The 19751-nt window shown below is 35.7% G+C and overlaps 1 protein-coding gene across 1 annotated transcript; it reads left to right on the plus strand.

Moving 5' to 3' along the window:
- Positions 1-1446: 1446 nt before the first annotated feature.
- On the plus strand, positions 1447-14609 carry dpm1 (dolichyl-phosphate mannosyltransferase subunit 1, catalytic). The gene is made up of 9 exons (XM_066702663.1): positions 1447-1612; positions 2187-2286; positions 6070-6103; positions 8480-8556; positions 9036-9061; positions 9416-9511; positions 10243-10311; positions 12184-12298; positions 14070-14609. Exons 1-9 carry the CDS (start codon positions 1482-1484, stop codon positions 14172-14174), a joined length of 753 nt encoding a protein of 250 aa, XP_066558760.1. The 5' UTR covers positions 1447-1481; the 3' UTR covers positions 14175-14609.
- Positions 14610-19751: the final 5142 nt, after the last annotated feature.

Consider the following 19751-nt stretch of genomic DNA (forward strand, 5'->3'; position numbering starts at 1 on the left):
GATGCTGCACCCAGTAGATTCTGCTAAAGTAATTTGTTCCATGTCTGCATGCTAGATTAACATGTTTGAGAAATGTGTATGTATGGGCACTCATATCAGTGAGGAAATAGAGTGGTTGGTGTTCTCAATATCTATATAGATGTAGTGAGCTGACCCCCAGGAGGCTAGAGGCAAAAACAGAATTAAGTCAAATACAAATACTTGTATTTAAACTTGTATTTATGGTGGCTAACCATACATGTCACTGTATGTCATTGTAAGTCGCTGTTGCCTCCTAGACAAGCACCCCTAAAATGTTTAAGCAGCTAAAGTTCACCCTGTCACAATATATATATCACCAAATTCTGCTCAGTAGACCTTAAAGTGCATTGTAATGAATGTATTCAATGCTTGTGTTCAGTACTGCTGCCATCTACTGCTTGATGCTAAAACCTTCACTTTAAAAGACTGAAATGTTTAGGTTGGAAAAGTAGAGACAGTAAAATAGAATTAGCTTGATAGTAAAAGGGTACATTTCAAAAGTTATTTATGTTTTAAAACATAATGCAAGTCATTCATATTTTAGATGTTTTTGTTTTTTAAGTTAGATCTTATGAACCTTACTATATATTTGTCTACCTTCCCTTCGAAGTTGTAGTATTATGGATATTTGCTTCAGTTAGTATATATGACCAATACTACTAAATACAATACATATTTATCTTCCAAAATTACACAATTATGTAGAACTAGACAACTTTGTTTGATCCAGACAGTTACCTACACTTACATAAACCTCTTGCTAATTATCGCTTAAATAATTAAGGATTCTTTTGAACATTATTATAAATCACATTTTAATTAGGGGTTGCCATCATCACTCCATGGTACAATGAGACAGTATAGGTTTTTACAATTGCCCCAAAACTGTAAGTAATGATTGTGTAAATGGAACATAATAACTTTGTTTAAAAATATATAATAATAATAATAATAATAATAATAATAATAATAATAATAACAATAACGTGAACAGGATTAACACTACAATGAGCATTTTATACAATTCTATAAATAAAATATTTGTAAATATATATTTTATTTAAATTATAATGTGTTTATTTAGTTCAATTTCTGAAAGTGTTATAATTTGACAATATAATGAATATGCATACATTGGTGTTTTGTGAATAAAATGCTTGCCAAAATACACAGTGCTATGATACTCTATGGTACTCTACTACAGCAAAGATAAGTGCTTGTCTCAAGACTAGTATTTTATTTTAACTTATGAAAATAACTAATTATTATAAAAAAAATCTCTCTCTCTCCCTCTCTGAATATATATATATATATATATATATATATATATATATATATATATATATATATACACTACTGTAATGTTCACCCGTTCTAAGTAGACGCGGAACCTTTAATTCGTTTCCAGTATCCGAGGGAAGTGTTTTCTGTAACACCAACTTCCTGTTCACGTTTCCAACATGGCAAGCAGGAAAAGCTCCAGGAAAAATCGAAGTGGATCCGATAAATACTCAGTTTTGCTTCCCACTTACAATGAAAGGGAGAATTTGCCGTTAATCGTGTGGCTTTTAGTGAAATACTTTGGAGAAAGGTATGTGTAACTGTAGTTGTACATACGTTTATATCATCTTAGTCTGTCTAGTGCCTTCAAATTGTCCCCAATGGTCTAGACATGGGAAAGTTTTTGACATTATGGAGACTTAAATAAAATATTAAATAGTTGTACAAACATGACGGTGTCGATCAGTGTGGTATGCTTTATCACAGCTAACGTGACTTGGTTAATAAAGAGTGAATTACAATATTTATATTTAAAAATTACGAAAAACAAAACGTACATTTGAGCAATGGATTTCATTTAATAAACTTGCGATACCACAAAATGCACAAAATGATAACTCAACAGGAAAGTCAAGGACTATGTAATAATATGTAACAATTTATAATATATTGAATCCTTGTCTATGAAAAATCGTTTTCAAATCAGATCCATTGTTGAATGTTTGTCTTTGGAATAGCCTATACAAGACATGACAAAGTCTGAAGTGTAATATAAGGCGATTTCAAAGTTATTCATGTCTATGTCATTTTGATAGTTTGATGAAATGAGTGTATTGCTGAGAGAAGCGCAGGAACAGGCTCCGCTCACCGCTGCTCTCTTATAGTGGCTTCAGCTATGAGCTCATCGTCATTGATGACGGCAGCCCGGACGGGACGCTGGAGGTAGCACAGCAGCTGCAGCACATCTACGGCTCAGATAAAATAGTAAGTAATACTTTGTGCATAGTGTGTGTATCTTTGACAAGTATAAAACATTGGGCTTTTTGCAGGTATGCTGATGTTGTTTTTGTGATATTTGAGGGATCGTGACTAGAGATTATCAAAATAATTCTTATTACAATTACAGTTGTTGATTATACTAATACAATTATTAGTAGAAAAAGCTCAAATCACAAAGTTTAATGTTTGAAGTGACTAAAGTTATACAAAAACAGAAATGAATTATCATAAAATTGTGCTTTTTAACTAGAACTTTCTACCTTTAACAAGAGAATACAATTTTAAAAGTATAATTTAATTATATATAATGTAATACAAGACATATTAAACTGTAATGTAAATAAGCTATATATAAAAACATACTCATTATATAATACACACACGCACAGCTGAAGCGACACCAGGCCACCTAAATATAAACTCAACATAAGAGTCTCTTATCTGTGGATCTAAGCCAAGCTTTACAGTGTAAACAGTAATTTGATATGGAGTTGATGATGTGGAATTGAACTTGGCTGCACATTTAGTGCTAGTATGGAAGGATTTGTCTTGGCTTTTCTGTGTCTTTTAGGTATTTTCCCCTGCTACCTAAAACATTCTACCTTAGCATCCATTTGTTCTGTACGTCTTTGTCTCTATCTAATTAAACTATCCAATAAAACTTCATTTGCAGGAACTGAGATAAAATGCTAGTAAAACTTATCTATCCTGTGTTATTTTGAAATGTGTAATAAATAATACAGTGGTTTATGTTTAGTATTCTTCTCTTAGTATTATGTCAGTAACATTTCCATTTGACAGTATAATTTAGATTGCTGTTTATGGCTAAATAGTTTCTCACAAATGTATGATATTTTTATTTGATGTAGCCATACCTTGGAACTGGACTCATATTAGGTAGTGGGCCGGATTTGTTCAAATGAGACCTCATGGGGGCCGGATAATTTTTTGCTGAAATCAGTTTGACTCTACACATGGATATTTAGGCTGCTTGCAGATTTATTATTTGAAATCATTCAAGAAGGCCTGCAGATACCAATCAATGCATTGTTGGCACATGAAAATAACACATAATGTATTATTACATAAAGCAAAAGAGAGAACTGCAACAAATACATGTTGAACAGAAAGCATTTTCCTATGCAACATTGACAAGAATACATTTCAAGTAGAAGAGAGAAGTGCAAGAAATAGCTGATCATAAGTGCCATAGAAAGCATGTTTTCTATTAATGTTAACTATTAACAATTACATATTGTGTTTGAATATCTGTGTTATTCATTAATAATACATTTGAAAGAATGCAGGTTATAGTTATAAAATGCCAAATGTCTGTCCAGAATATCTGTACCAATCAATCAGAAATTGCATGTTGGCACATGAAAACACCAAAATGTAAAATTACAAAAAGTAGAAGAGAGAAGTGTAACAAAATTGCTTATTATAAGTGCCACATAAAGCATTTCATACAACTATTAACAACAATAATTACATATTGTGTTTGAATATCTGAGTAATTCATTAACTATAGATTTGTCCAGAATAGCTGGTTCAGATACCGTGGTTAATCCAGCAGCCCTGTGACCAATAGATTTAGAATCCAGTGCACTGTAGAAACGGAGGCTGATGAGAGCGTGTTTTGGAAATGCCGTGTATATGAACATGACTGATTCAGGGGATCAGTGATACTGGGAATGACAGATCATTCGTGGGTTTGTGCCAGTGTTGTCAAACATTGCGAGTGAAACGCCAGGTCCAAATGGCACAGAGTGCTTTTACTCTACTGATCAATACGCGATTACTACTGCACACAGTACAGAGTGCAATAGCGCAGGCACATCGCACACAAAATAATGATTCATGGACATCATCAGTGGATGAGCATTTATTGCAATGTTATACACACTGTTCAGCCATAACATTACGACCACAGACAGGTGAAGTGAATAACACTGATAATCTCGTTATCATGGCACCTGTCAGTGGGTGGGCTATATTAGGCAGCAAGTGAACACTTTGTCCTCAAAGTTGATGTGTAAGAAGCAGGAAAAATGGGCAAGTGTAAGGATCTCTGTGACTTTGCATCTCCAAAACTGCAGCTCTTGTGTGGTGTTCCCGGTCTGCAGTGGTCAGTACCTGTCAAAAGTGGTCCAAGGAAGGAAAAGCGGTGAACCGGTGACAGGGTCTTGGGCGGCCAAGGTTCATTGATGCACGTGGGGAGCGAAGGCTGGCCCGTGTTGTCAGATCCAACAGACGAGCTACTGTAGCTCAAATTGCTGAAAAAGTGAATGCTGGTTCTTATAGAAAGGTGTCAGAACACACAGTGCATCGCAATTTGTTGCATATGGGGCTGCGTAGCCGCAGACCAGTCAGGGTGCCCATGCTGACCCCTGTCCACTGCCGAAAGTGCCTACAATGGGCACGTGAGCATCAGAACTGGACCACGGAGCAATGGAAGAAGTTGGCCTGGTCTGATGAATCACGAGTTCAGGGTGTTGACTTGGCCTCCAAATTCCCCTGATCTCAGTCCAATCGAGCATCTGTGGGATGTGCTGGACAAACAAGTCTGATCCATGGAGGCCCCACCTTGCAACTTACAGGACTTAAAGGATCTGCTGCTAAGGTCTTGGTGCCAGATACCACAGCACACCTTCAGAGGTCTAGTGGAGTCCATGGCTCGATGGGTCAGGGCGACAAAAGGGGGACCTACACAATATTAGGCAGGTGGTCATAATGTTATGGCTGATTGGTGTATTCATGGAGCACAAGTGTTCATCTGGAGAGGGCTGTCACAATGCAGTATGAGGTTCGTGCTCATGCAGGTAAAGTGCAGAAATGTTTCCTGTGTGGACTGTCCCGAGCTGTCAGGTATGCAGGCTAAATATATACTAAATAGTTTATTGAAATACAAAGCTACAGTGAATACAAGCACTGTATGTTGAAAACAAAGTCTACACGGTGTTGAAAATGTTTACTTTAGTGTACAATTATGATTTTGAACTATAAAATATTGCTTTTGAGCATTATTCCAATATTTACGTTTGCACTCGTTTCATTCCCTTAGTGTATGCTGTTTTTGACCTTTTTGCTTGTTGTAGGCTATATAGTTATGTTTTGACTGCAGTGTGCGCGTTTAGAAAAAAAATTGTATTGATGATATTTATTGCAATAATATTAATGTTTTATGGTCATATTTCAATTTAAATACTCTGTTTGTGCTATGTAAATGTTGGATTTGATATTCATGAATAAAACTTCTGAGTTTTATACGATGGTATGCCTTTGATTATCATATCGCAGTTGTTAGAGCTATCGGTTACAAAGACCGGTTTCGGCGCTTGTAGGTAGTTCGAAATGTCGGCGCTTCTAGTGTTAATTAATGTATCATATCATAGATACCTTATTATTGCTTGTTACACATAGTTGATAATAACTGTATGCAAATGTTTTTTTACACCCAAAACAGTCCTCTGGGGGATTGTTAATAATGTTCAAGTATACAGTACTGAATAAGATGTATCCTTGCAGGTGTAAAAGATTTCTTCAAAATGCCAATCCTGAAATAAACAAAAATGTGTTTACAATTGTCACATTTGCATTTCCAGTATGCAAAAATGAGTTTGTCTGAAGCTAATCTAGTTGAAACCCATAGCTATATATAAATGTAGTTACTTTGGAAAAGTACTATTAGCTTAACTTTGACATAGGAGTTAGAAAGTTCTGACATTTTTATCTCATGTATTTTTGTATGTGTGTGTGTGTTGGCAGCTTCTTCGGCCTAGAGCAAAGAAACTTGGATTAGGTAAGAAAATGAAATCTAACTGTAATTGTGAAAGAATGTTTGCATTACTGCCTTTTACAGAAAGTAATAATTCACAAAATACCACAAATACAAAGCAAACAAAACACAGCACAGTTAAATGCAGGTCTGATGAAATAGGAAAAAATTATGCTCATCTGTCCTAAAGAGGGGTTGAAGGCTGATATCTTTCTAAGGCACTGTATTGAATTTCAACTGGATTATATTATTATTATTATTATTATTATTATTATTATTATTATTATTAGTAGTATGCCTTATTATATTAAGGCAATTATAGAAGTGAAAATAATAATACAAATAAATAAAAACATTTATCACCTAACATTACACAATCTTCACATGATTTAAGTTTACCACAGCTTTTTTGCAGTATGAAAAAGAAACATCCATGGGTATAAATACAATTTAAACATAAGTCTCTGTTAATGATCTCTTTGGATTCATTTCGAAACAACATGGCACACTTAAAAGGGCCCCTTATCCTGGGCTTCATGGCACAGAACTATATTACACTAGTCTAAACCATTATTGATTGATTGATTGATTGATTGATTGATTTGACAGTTAATACTGACTAAGACTTAAACTTAAAGTTAGCCAACTCACCCCCAGGCTAACTGAGAGTGTATCATTCCACGGAAACTGATTGCCTGAGACACAGTTGCTCAGTGTCACTGTCACTGATGCTGACAGGCATAACAACAAAAGAGGAAACCTCCACGTACTGGAAGAGGACCTTCTTCAAAACTCAAACTGGTTCACACACACACTCCACACTCCCACCCACTGGCAATCCCCCAAAACAAAGCTGCCCAAACCCATTCCTCGAGAGCCCCTATCCAAGAGGTTTTATAGGTGACATTTAATCAAACATTTCTTAACACCTGGAACAATTTAATTGTGATCCATTAAGCAGTGATTTGTTAAATTGAGTTATTTAGAGATTTGGTATAAAGAAAATAACTCCTAGTTTCTGCCCTCAATGACCAGTGGTCCTTAATTGAATAAGTTGTTTGCTTAATTGATCAATGTGTTTTGCAATTGAGGGCGACTGACAAAACCTACTGGTGAAGGGCTCTCTAGCACCATGTTTTGGGCAGTACAACCTCAAAACATCAGGGACTCCTCCCCAAAGTTTTCAATATAAAATACTATGGTCCGTGGCACCTATCACCCTTTTGCAAACTGTTAGAAGTCTTGGACAGTTATTGGATTTTAACCTTAAGCTTCCAGCCTCATGTTTCAACTGTACTGAAGTATCTCACAAAATTAAGCTAATGAATCACTTACAGCAGGAACCTGAGAAATACCACTGTATTTAAAAAAAAAAAAAAAAAAAAAAACTTTTATGTTGAGTATTCACTGGGAGTGGAAACAAAGTGGTTTCAGATCACTTCAAATCAGTCAATATGAAGCAAGTCTTTCACAAGGTCACTTTTGATAGACAACTTTAATAAAGCTGTTGAAATGTATTTTAAATTAAGGAGAAGGTTAATAGATTAAATACCAATTACCATTTTGATAGTTGCAAAAACCCTTGTAAATGTCTCAAAGCCTTTCTTTCATGTATCATGAACTACTAGATGTAGTAGAGTAAAATCACTATTCATTTTGGAAGCAATAAGTGTTGATATTTGGTCTAACCCATTTTCATTTTCTTTTTAATGTGGGTTGCCAGGTATGAAAAGATGCATTTGATTAATGGAAATTAATACAATTTATTGTAATTAATCATTCTTTATCATATAGTAATCAATTTATAATTTGGTAATTATACTTACTAATAGTATCATTAAAAAAAACATTTTTTTTGTAAAAATATGCATTGTTAACATTTCAGATATAAATAATAATAATAAAAACAAAATCAAGATGAAACATTGTTTACTTCCACTCACTGCCTGTTTCCAACAACAACAGAAAATCAACATTGAAATGTGTATTAGATGATTGTTAACAATCCATAATTTAGAACAGTGGTCCCCAGGCCTGGCCCTGTAGGAGCCCCTACCCTGCTGGTTTTAGTTCCAACTGAGCTCTCAATTACTTAATTGGACCTTAAATGAAGTAACAATCTGCATAGATTTGACTTAAGTTGTGTAATTAAAGAGTTGGTTCTTTAATAAGTTATTTATATCATTGTGTACTTAACTTAAACCCCCTACTGTTTAACATAATCAAAAGGCTCTGATATAGGAAATGTTTAGTTCAATTAAGGGTCCTATTAAGTAATTGAGAGCTCAGTTGGAACAAAACCCAGCAGGGTAGGGGGTCCCCAGGTCCAGGCCTGGGAACCCCTGATTTAGAATACTGCTTGTAACTAAGCATAACCCAAATTTTAACCTCTCTCTTTAGGGACTGCTTATATTCATGGAATGCAGCATGCTACAGGAAATTATATTATAATCATGGATGCAGATCTCTCCCACCATGTAAGTTGGTAAATTGTGTAGTGTTAGTTTGCAACATACACCTGAATGTACTTTATACTTTAAGGATCCAATATCCCTGATTCTTTTTGCTGCTCAAGAGCACAAAGGACAGAGCTAGAACACTGTAGGGAGGAGTGGCGCTCCCAGACAACACTGGGACTTGGGCCAGCTCACCTCAGGAGAACTTGGCCAGTTTTATGCTGCCCCATATGGACTCCCAGCCACTGTTGACCATGATCTAGGCTAAGATTGGAAACTGTTCTGTCTGTAGTGCTCAACCTGCAGGCCAGGAACAGCTTACTGGTTAGGAGCCCGTATTACTTTTTTTTGCAATTAATAATGGGAGACCGTTTAGTGCCAGGCATTATTACAGTTTAAATCTCAAAATAATACTTCAATACTAGCCCCAAATAGCTGTTGTTTTTCGAGATTGTTTACTGAATTAATTTGAATGATTTTTGTTTCCTCTACCTGTGCAGCCTAAATTCATTCCAGAGTTTATTAGGTAAGTGTATTAATCTTTATTTTTTGGTTGTTTTCATTTTAATTGGTATCACAAATGAAGGCCACAATGAATTTACATCAAGCAGCTTATGATTTTAAAATAAAGAATTTTACATAATCAAAATCATAATTTGCATGCTACACTGTGGTTTGTTCTGTATGGAAAATAGGTCAGACCTTGCTTGGCTTAATATTTTGTTTGATGCAAGATGGTGGTGGAGGGTCTATATTCACTGGGAACCCTAATTGCTATGATAAATGGAGGGGACTCACTTCATCCATCATTAATGCTTTGAAGATTATTTTTGTAGTTTTATAAGAAACACTTGTGCAATGTCTCAATTATTCTTCCTAGGAAACAGAGGGAAGGAGATTACGATCTTGTTTCTGGGACTCGTTACAAAGGTGATGGAGGAGTGTATGGCTGGGATCTCCGAAGGAAACTCATCAGGTAGAAATACATTGATGGAACAACCCAAACTATTAGTTACATAATTTAACGTCATTACTATCTTAATCAATTTACAAAGTTTAATGGTGTTGGGGATTTAAAGAGATGTATAAAAGACACTGGAGTTTTTTTTGTTTATAATTTGTTTAAATATTAGCTAAAGAACTAAAGAGCTAATTTATGTATGTTCAGCTTTGCAGACTGATTGACAATTACATTTTTCAGAAGCCAGAAACTCTGAAATGAGCATATTTAGGGCTTTATAATTATGTTTTTGTGTAATTTGTTTTGGTTACCCTGAAATCAAGAACTTAATACTTTTTTAATCTGTTGAACAGACTAATCTTGTCGTCTTTGTTTAGTTTGTTTCAGTTCACAAATGTAATATACTTGTACTATAAGTTTTAAGAAGTCCTTACCTGTGATGATATATGTATTTGCACAAAATTAAAGTATTTAATTATTTAAATAAAAGTTTCCAGCATGGTTTTATTTTGGTCAACAATTTAACATTCAAACATTCCAGGAGGAATCACGTTAAAATGCTGTTTCTTATGTAAAGATGTTTATTCATTCATTCAGTTCATAAGAAATTGATGACTCACAAATCATAAGGACTCTTGAGGGTATGTTTCAGTAGTAAGTGCGTAAGCTCTGTGGAGCCAAAAATACATAGTTGCCTTTACTCATCATAGAGACTATATGAAAACTTTTTTTTTTCCCTTTTGCAGTCGTGGAGCAAACTTTGTAACTCAAATCCTGCTGAGGCCGGGGGCTTCAGATTTAACTGGCAGCTTCAGGTGAGGAAAAACTATGAATTTGAGGTGTAAACTATAGTAATGATTACTAACTAAATCTCTGGTCTAGTTAACAATTTCAGTAAGTTTTATGTAGGCTACAATTTCATTTTTATTTTTGGGCTAAGTCATGTATTTAAATGTATGGCTGTCCCGAAGGGTCAATTGTTACTTTTGAAGGTTCGGAGCTTCGTTGGCGCTAATTTTCCAAATCTACCGGTGACGTCACATTAGCTACTTCTGTTGAAAATCCTACTTTTTTTACAGGTAGTCCATAAAACAAAATTAAAACCAAACTACAAAGGGATCTCAAACATTAATAATGTTTTTATTTATTTTTACAAGCACACAGTTTATGTTTATGAAGAGGTATTTGATTTTACTTGCGTACAAAAGTAAACCTTCCAGTACAAGTATTCCAGGTGCATGCTGGCAGGTGGGGGTTAGGCCTGTCTTTCAGAAGAAAATTTTAATGCATTAATAAAATACCATAGCATGATTCTTACATCATCTTTCACACTTGTACAGTAAAAAAAATATGAATAGACCTTTATGCTTAAAAAGATGTGTATGTGAAATGAAACTGTAGCCAGTTGGATTGACAACAATTTAAACATTCTACAGATAATAATAGGATGAAATGACATGGAAACTAGTGTGCAAAAGGGGGCAAAAGTGCTAGACTGGATAGACGTATAGTAAGTATAACCACTAAGATTTCTAAATTATTTTTAAGAAAACAATGCAGTGGGTATTTTCAGTGTTTATGCTGTATCAAATCTGTCTTTTTAATTCCACGTACGTTTTACAGATTAAAATCGAAGAGTAAAAAGTCTAAATAACACATCTCTTTCAGAAATCTTATCTCAATTCAACAAGTTGAGCCTTGACAAATATAATTTACTCTGGGGGTTCCAGATTTTTCGGTTTGTGATGCCAGGTGCCAGTTCAGTTTGCTGTTAGTACTCTCATTACTTGAGTTATTGACATTGTGTTAATATCAGGGATCACAGCGTCTTCCTCATTTAAACCCTTTTAATGTAACCTTTTACCACAGATGTAGAATTATAAATGGGAACTCAAAACCCCAGACCTCAGGGAAGCCTTGGGTAAAGGGGTTAGACAATGATTTAAATAAAATGTTATACTGTACTAGTAATAAATAATGTATACTATTTGAGTGTTGGAGAGAAGTCAGAAAGCTCCCCAAGTCCATCCAGGAACCTCCCCAGGCCACAGACGAGACGTTTAGACTATAATGGATGAGAATTCTTTCCAGTGCTTGAATAAGACCAAACAACAATCAAAAGAAAAACGTAGCTTCCAGAGGGATTACATTGGAAAACCTAAAATCTAAACCTGAACTAAATAAGAAAGGGTAAGAGGTGTAACATGATGCCAATTATATAAACAAAACCAAGATGACAACACAACCAACACAATGAATAACTATAGATACTGTTTATAGATACTACTCTGTTCCACAAACCAACTCATATAATGAACAAAATCCATGGTATTCCAGGTAGTCTATAAAAGACTGAACATACCCCAGATGGAGCACACCTGGGTCTGCTGCTCTGGTCTCCATTGCAGGCTCACTGGAGTCAAAATGGTGGCCAGCAACCCTCTTAGCAGGGTCCTAGTGCCCCACAGAGTCTATTAGAAACATAGATTCTATGATAACAGGTATATGATTGAAAGATTTAAAATTCTAATAGCTGTAGTACTGATGTATCCCATTGTATTTAAACTGGGCATTTTTAAAATCTGCCCACCATTGTACAGTGCAGAATTAATTAATGGAAATTGAAGAATTTGAGTCAGTTCAGTCCAGTCAGGGGGAATTAAAGTCTTCTGCATGCTTATTTCCAGGCTGTACAAGAAGGAGGTCCTGGAGAAGCTGGTGGAGAAGTGCGTCTCTAAAGGCTATGTGTTTCAGATGGAGATGATTGTGAGAGCACGGCAACTGGGCTACAGCATTGGGGAGGTAAGACTTTTGAAAACAACTATTACAGATGATTTGTAGAGAACTGTAAGCCTGCTTGACAGTGGCCTCATGTACTACTGGGAGAATGGGGCAATATATAGCCCATACTGCATATTCATAGTTTCTGCTTCAACTGGCAAAATGTAGCTAGAATTAAGCTACTGGTATTTTACAATGCATATATAGTTTTTATTTATTTATTTATTTATTATTGATCTAATCATTTCAGTTACTCTCAGCTCTGTTGGTTTCAAATAATCAGTCGTGTGTGGATTAGGGTTAACACCTATTATGTACCTAAAGTCTGCTAAAATGTTGGTTCTGAGGCTACAGGCAACTAAAATGGTTTGATGAATAAAATATCTCCCTGTAGTAGAATGTTCTGGACAGTGAATTGTAATGGTGGAGACTTGTACCCCGTTTCCACTAGCCACGTTCAGGTGCACCTCAGCATGGCCGTGCTGTAACTGTGCACCAACACTGTGCCCGGCATTGTTTACACTCAGTGTCGTGAGGTCCAGTTGCCCTAGGAAGTGACTGTGAGACACGAAAGGTCAAAATGCATCCTGGGACACTCGGCACTCTGGGATTTAGTGTTTTAAACTGGAGGCTGAAATACCTCTAACATTAAAGTGCAATAAACTTTGGGCTGAAACATTTTTGCCATATCTAACACAGTCTTATAGTATAAGTTATACCAGATATTCAAAAGTACAAACCGGGACACATTGAAACAATATATAAAACAAATGAAATCACTTAAAATCTAGTTTATTTTGTTTACCAGTGCATCGTAAATAACAGTGTTACTTCTCCCTGTATCATGATCCGATTAACATTTACAATATAGCTTAATATTATCCTAGATATTCTCCCTTATTATTTGTATGTGGGAGAATGAACTGCGTTGCATTATTAAATACAGTGTGCTGGATTTAAATCTGTCCCGTGTAGTCACTACATGTCTATATATGAAATATACAGCATGACAGTCACAGCCAGTTTCTTAACCAAAACTAATACATGTGTATATAAATGCGGCTACAACACTGTGGGAACCATAACTTACTGGAACAGTTTCCCCACAAATTCAGTGTTAGCATGTTTTCTCTGTATACCTGCAGCTTTATCAATGTTGCGAAATAAAAGAGTCACACATCAATAACATTGCGTGCCATCGGCTTTTATTGTGAATGGGATTCCTTTAAAAATACCTTTGACAAGGTAATGAAAGCATCAGTTGTATTAATCGCAAAGTTTTGTGAGGCTGTAAGATTTGTATTTCTGCAGTCGGTATAGCGTCTATACTATACTATATACAATTATATTACAAATATAATTAAAATATATGATTCTTCATGCAATTGATCACATAAAAACTAGCCTCTGTTTTAAACATTTTAATAGTTTTGAGATAGTGTAAACAGGGGGAAGCTAAAGACATTGTGACATTTAATTTTAACCAGGACGAATATTTCATATTTGTGTGTATTTACAACAAAAAAATGAATGTATTTCATCACGGCACATTGTATTGCAGTCCGATGCAGTCCTTTCTCCAGCAGGATTTTCGCGATCTTTTAAAACACTCTTAAATGTCTTTCTGCTCCAAGCAATGAATCCCTGGACCCTGGGCTAGTGGCATATACTTCATAAAGGACTCGATATTGTTCTGCATAATAATTTACACTTGTTTTTCTCAGAGAACAGTTTTTTTTTATGTACCAAATAATTCTCGATTAAAACCCTTTTTTCCCCACTGTTTTCATAGGTTCCGATTTCATTTGTGGATCGTGTTTACGGTGAATCCAAACTGGGAGGGAACGAAATAGTCTCCTTTCTAAAAGGGTTGTTGACATTGTTTGCAACAACTTAAGGTTTATGTTTCTGTTAATTTGTTATTTTAAAAATATAAGGTTTAATGATGTACAAAAATACAAAGGAGAATATTTAATGTAAAGATATGTTAAAGAAGAACACTGACTGTGTGGAACTTAATTATATGATCGTCTCAAGTTAAATCTTTCAGCAAAATATAGAAAAAATGAATACAAAGGCATTGTTGCTCCTCCAAACCTATTTATTGTTCCTTATACAATATGGATATGTCCACTTACATACACATTCACACTGCTTCTGTTTGGACAGCCTTACAGAGAATCCAGTATGGCTATTTTCTTTTCTTTTTTAAACCCTTCTTCGTTTGAAACAGTTTTAAAGGAATGCCAGTGAATGATCTCTGGTCACACAGTGAGATTTCTGTTGATTGTTAGGAACTAGTAAAAACAATAAATATTTTTCATACAACAGACCCTTTTAATTGCCAGTGTTTTCATTGTTTATACTTTGTCAGTAACCAGTGGTAAAATCTCACGCTTGAACAGTTGTGTATACAGAAGTGTCTTCAGCAGGTTCTGTTTTTTTTTCAATGTAAACTCAGTAAAAATCACAAAATAATCAACTCTAAGAATGGTTAATGATCAGTGGGGGAACAGGAACATGGCATATCCCTGTATAGTCCCATTTGCATGCATTACAAATGTATTTGCTCTGTGCTGCAGTTTTTTGTACTACATTTTATATATACTCTGTAGCTCAGACATGATTTATTGTGTGGTGGACCAGGAAAATGAAAACTCTCATCATCTCATTTCTAATACTTTCTATTAATAATAATAAAAAGCTGCCTCAGAGTACAGGTATGTAATTTATGATTAGTGGGTTGGTCAAAGTGTTGTTTTCATTCAAGGCTAAAGAAAGTCAAACAATTCAGACAAACATGCATAAATACACAACCTGCAATGTGTATTTTCATCCCTACACTGATTAAGTGTTTTTTTATGGAAAGGGGTATGAATGTGGTCGATGCCTTTCATGATTTTGAAGACTTGAATCAAGTCCCCACGTAGTCTCCTCTGTTCCAGGGTGAAAAGGTTCAGTTCCTCAGTCTCTCAGTAGGACATTCCGTTCAGACCTGGAATAAGTCTGGTTGCTCTCCTCTGAACTGCCTCTAGAGCAGCAATATCTTTCTTGAAGTGTGGAGCCCAGAACTGTCCACAGTATTCCAGATGAGTTCTAACTAGTGCATTGTACAGTCTGAACATTACTACCCTTGTTTTAAATTCTACACTTTTGACAATATACCCTAACATTGTTTGCCTTTTTTATTGTTTCCCCACATTGTTTGGATGGAGAAAGTGAGGAGCCACATAGACTCCTAGGTCTTTCTCATGCGATACTTCATCTAGTTCTATTCCTCCCATAGTGTAATTATACTGGACATTTTTGTTAACTGCATGTATTACCTTGCACTTGTCTACATTGAATTTCATCAGCCAGGTGTCGGCCCACAACTGAATATTATCGAAGTCCCTTTGAATAGCCTGTGCTGCCGAGATTGTATCTGCTGAGCCACCTTTTTAGTATTTAGTATTTTAGTATCTATTTAGTAATAATAGGGCTATGACATTTACATACATGCTTTTTCAAACCTTTTCCCATAATAAAAAATGAATGTTTCACAACACATTTCTGTATCACAAATGGAAGTTAATTTTGTAAAATAAAAATGAATGCACTAGACAATATTAAACAAATGATGTATGAGTATGGCACACAGTGTTTATTGTTACTTGGACGCTTGAGGTTAGATATGGATTGGAGTGTGACAGATGTCCACTAGATGGGGCTGTGAATGTGTAATGGTCAAATACTCCATATTTCTGGATAACATTTGTGTTTTGTGTATTAGGTATTATTTATATGGTCCAGTATATTTTTTTTGTCATATACTGTGTGTTTATTATAATTAATTATCCACTACACCTCCACTGATGACTGAATGTAAGGTGGCTCCAACTCAGAAAACTATTTGGGGTTACATTGGAAAATCAAGTGGATTCTGAAATGTAATGTTAGTGGGTCTCAAAGCCAGCCTTCTGCTTTGCTCCTATCGATCTGCAGTTTGAGATTTTGTGTTTTCCGAAACAATTGGTCAACAAATTTAAGACAGTTCTTGGTGACGATTATTTATAGATGTCCTGGGATGCCGCAGGAATGGCATATTAATATACATAAACCCATATTAATATTCCCCTGACCCATCGAGGCATGGACTCCACTAGACCTCTGAAGGTGTGCTGTGGTATCTGGCACCAAGACGTTAGCAGCATGCAGCAGATCTTTTAAGTCCTGTAAGTTGCGAGGTGGGGCCTCCATGGATCAGACTTGTTTGTCCAGCACATCCCACAGATGCTCGATTGGATTGAGATCTGGGGAATTTGGAGGCCAAGACAACACCTTGAACACGTGATTCATCAAACCAGGCCAACTTCTTCCATTGCTCCGTGGTCCAGTTCTGATGCTCACGTGCCCATTGTAGGCACTTTCGGCAGTGGACAGGGGACAGCATGGGCACCCTGACTGGTCTGCGGCTACGTAGCCCCATATGCAACAAACTGCGATGCACTGTGTGTTCTGACACCTTTCTAGCAGAACCAGCATTAACTTTTTCAGCAATTTAAGCTACAGTAGCTCGTCTGTTGGATCGAACCACACAGGCCAGCCTTCGCTCCCCACGTGCATCAATGAGCCTTGGCCGCCCATGACCCTGTCACCCTGACCACTGCAGACCGGGAACACCCCACAAGAGCTGCAGTTTTGGAGATGCTCTGACCCAGTCGTCTAGCCATCACAATTTGGCCCTTGTCGAAGTCACTCAGATCCTTACGCTTGCCCATTTTTCCTGCTTCTAACACATCAACTTTGAGGACAAAATGTTCACTTGCTGCCTAATATATCCCACCCACTGACAGGTGCCATGATAATGAGATTATCAGTGTTATTCACTTCACCTGTCAGTGGTCACAATGTTATGGCTGATCGGTGTATGTGCCAGTGACACTCCAATTCAGTTGAATCAGGTCTATGAGAGTAGCACACAATGCATTTTTGCCTTCCATAATGAACATCCCATTGAGTCTACATTGAGCATCTGTACAACAATCCCTCCATTTGTAGAGTTCTGCTTTTGGTGATCATATATATATAAAAAAATATGATCTTGCCATTTTGCAACACTGTCAAAACAAATCCCTTAAATTGCAGCTCATTTATAAATAAGTATTTAGATATAAAAATATAAAGTACAAAATACCTAGTTTGCTACAAAAAACAATCTTCTACAGGAAATTATTATACAAATGTACTTATTGGTTTTGTAAAATGATTGAAAAGAAACAAGTTCCCCAAGAATGCAAAAGTGGAGACCCCCTGTTTGTTTTCATATGATTGAGGGAATTCTTCCTGCTTTCTATGTTAATGTAGTGTGGCATGGGAAAAGACCAGAGGATAGAGAGATACTGGATTAAGGTCAGTTAAAGCTTTATAAAATATTAATAGTAATAGTAATTAATAGTAATGTGTGACAAGCTGTTCTGCCCTTGATTAGTTAAAAGACTGGAGCGCTGTCTCCTAGCAGAATCTGAGGCTGATTGACCAGCATAAAAATGCAGGTTCCTTACTCTCATTGCATGGTCAATCAGCCAATCAGACGTGTGTGTGTGTGTGTATTAGGAAGGGGGCACCTTTAGCCCTTTTAAAGGCCAGACATGGTCTAAACTGTCAATTTCAAGTTAAGAATTCAGCAATGGGAAATTGTGGGTGCCCTGGGTGCAATTTAACAAGCTATACCCTGAATGATGACACACTATATATCCAAGCACATAATAATAATAATAATAATAATAATAATAATAAAAATAAAAACTATTTCTCTTCAGTATATGGCTTTTGAAGATTATCAAATATACATAGCTTAGGGGTTAATTTATGGTTATGCAACATCCTCTATGCATTTTCCGTTTTTTCTACCCATAATGCAAGATATCAATCCCCCAATTAACATATTCTGAAAGTATGATTTAGACATACAGAAATGTATACAGTTCTGATATCACCAAATACAATGCCTACAAATATGTGAAAAAATGCCTACCACAGTGTTTTGAGACAGATCCTACAATAAAGCCATACCATCTACTTTCACTTGGCACCTACATTTTGCCAATAATATATCATTTAGCATTTTAGTTCTAGGTTATTGTGATTTCATATGAGTTACACACTCAGAATAATCAAAATTATATGATTAATAAGTGCCCCCCCTACCCTGATTTCAATGTTTAAGATATCTGGTTTCAAAAGGTTAAGATTTTACTAGTATTAATAAAATGGAGTTACACTATTTAAAAAGTCCATAAATCACATTTAATGTTGCATAACATGTGTTATAGTGTTTGGCAATGTCAGTCATGCCTAACAATTATTTTAATGTAAATCAGAAATGGGTCATCAGTGACCACTGTATTCCCTTGGAATTATGTTAACGTGCAGTAAAAAGTATCTCCAGGAAAAAACATGCCCATCCCTGATCTATGTCTCTCATTAAGTGACCAGCTAGTATTGTGTTGTCCAATACTAGTCCTGCAGAGCCCCAAATCAGTTTGTTTCAAATGTTAGGTATTGACCAAATAAAGGACTAAGGGCTAAACAAGTGATTGTGCCAAATGATCTCTAAATTATTACATTCAACAAAATGCTTGATTGGTCTGGTTTAATGTCTTTAGTACTGATGTTTGAAGGTTGACCTATTAAGCTTAGTAGATTGGGGCTTCCATGACCAGGGTTTGAGTTCCCTGACCTAATTAATCAATGAGTTCTTATTCATGTATTATTGTTTCATTGGGAATGGATTTATTTCAGTTATTCAAAATCCTCATTGATCAATCAAAATGAATCCAAAACATCACTTTGAGCACAACAATGAAAGATGAACCTGAGGACACAAGTGGAAATTGGATGTATGTAGAACTGAAAACCCTAGAACTGTTCACTCTTGTTTTTGAAGTTGATTATTTTGAGCATTTAAGAAATGGATAGAGAATGTTCTGGAATTAATTAACTGCTGTACTAGCAACAAAGTGAGCAAAGTGGGCCACATGCCCTCTCATTTGTAACCGGTCATGAGTTATATTGCATCAATGTATTATATGGAACTGATTACGTTAATGAAGATTTTACACAATGTAAAGAGTTTTAATGCATACATTAGAAAATACAATAAACCACTGATTGTTAAGATTCACAATACAACAGTTTAGAGATTGATTCTGGGAAGCTTATGGTATGGGGAACACTATACATTTCTCTCAGGGAGGCTGTGTGTGGCTGCAGAGAGAGCGTCCTGCTGTGATACAGAAAGATGTAACTGTAACACTGTGCACAGTTTGCTAAAGTGCTGTGTAACTCTTTCCTATTTGAAAATGTATCATAAAGTGTGGACCACATTCCCAGAAGCTGCTAGATTGATTATAATCCAGTTTTACCCAATTTTATATACAGGAATTGATACCGGGGATAAAGCTGTTAAAAATATATATGTAATTATTATCAA

This window comes from Amia ocellicauda, chromosome 4 (genome assembly GCF_036373705.1).
Source record: "Amia ocellicauda isolate fAmiCal2 chromosome 4, fAmiCal2.hap1, whole genome shotgun sequence".
Classification (NCBI taxonomy): Eukaryota; Metazoa; Chordata; class Actinopteri; order Amiiformes; family Amiidae; genus Amia; species Amia ocellicauda.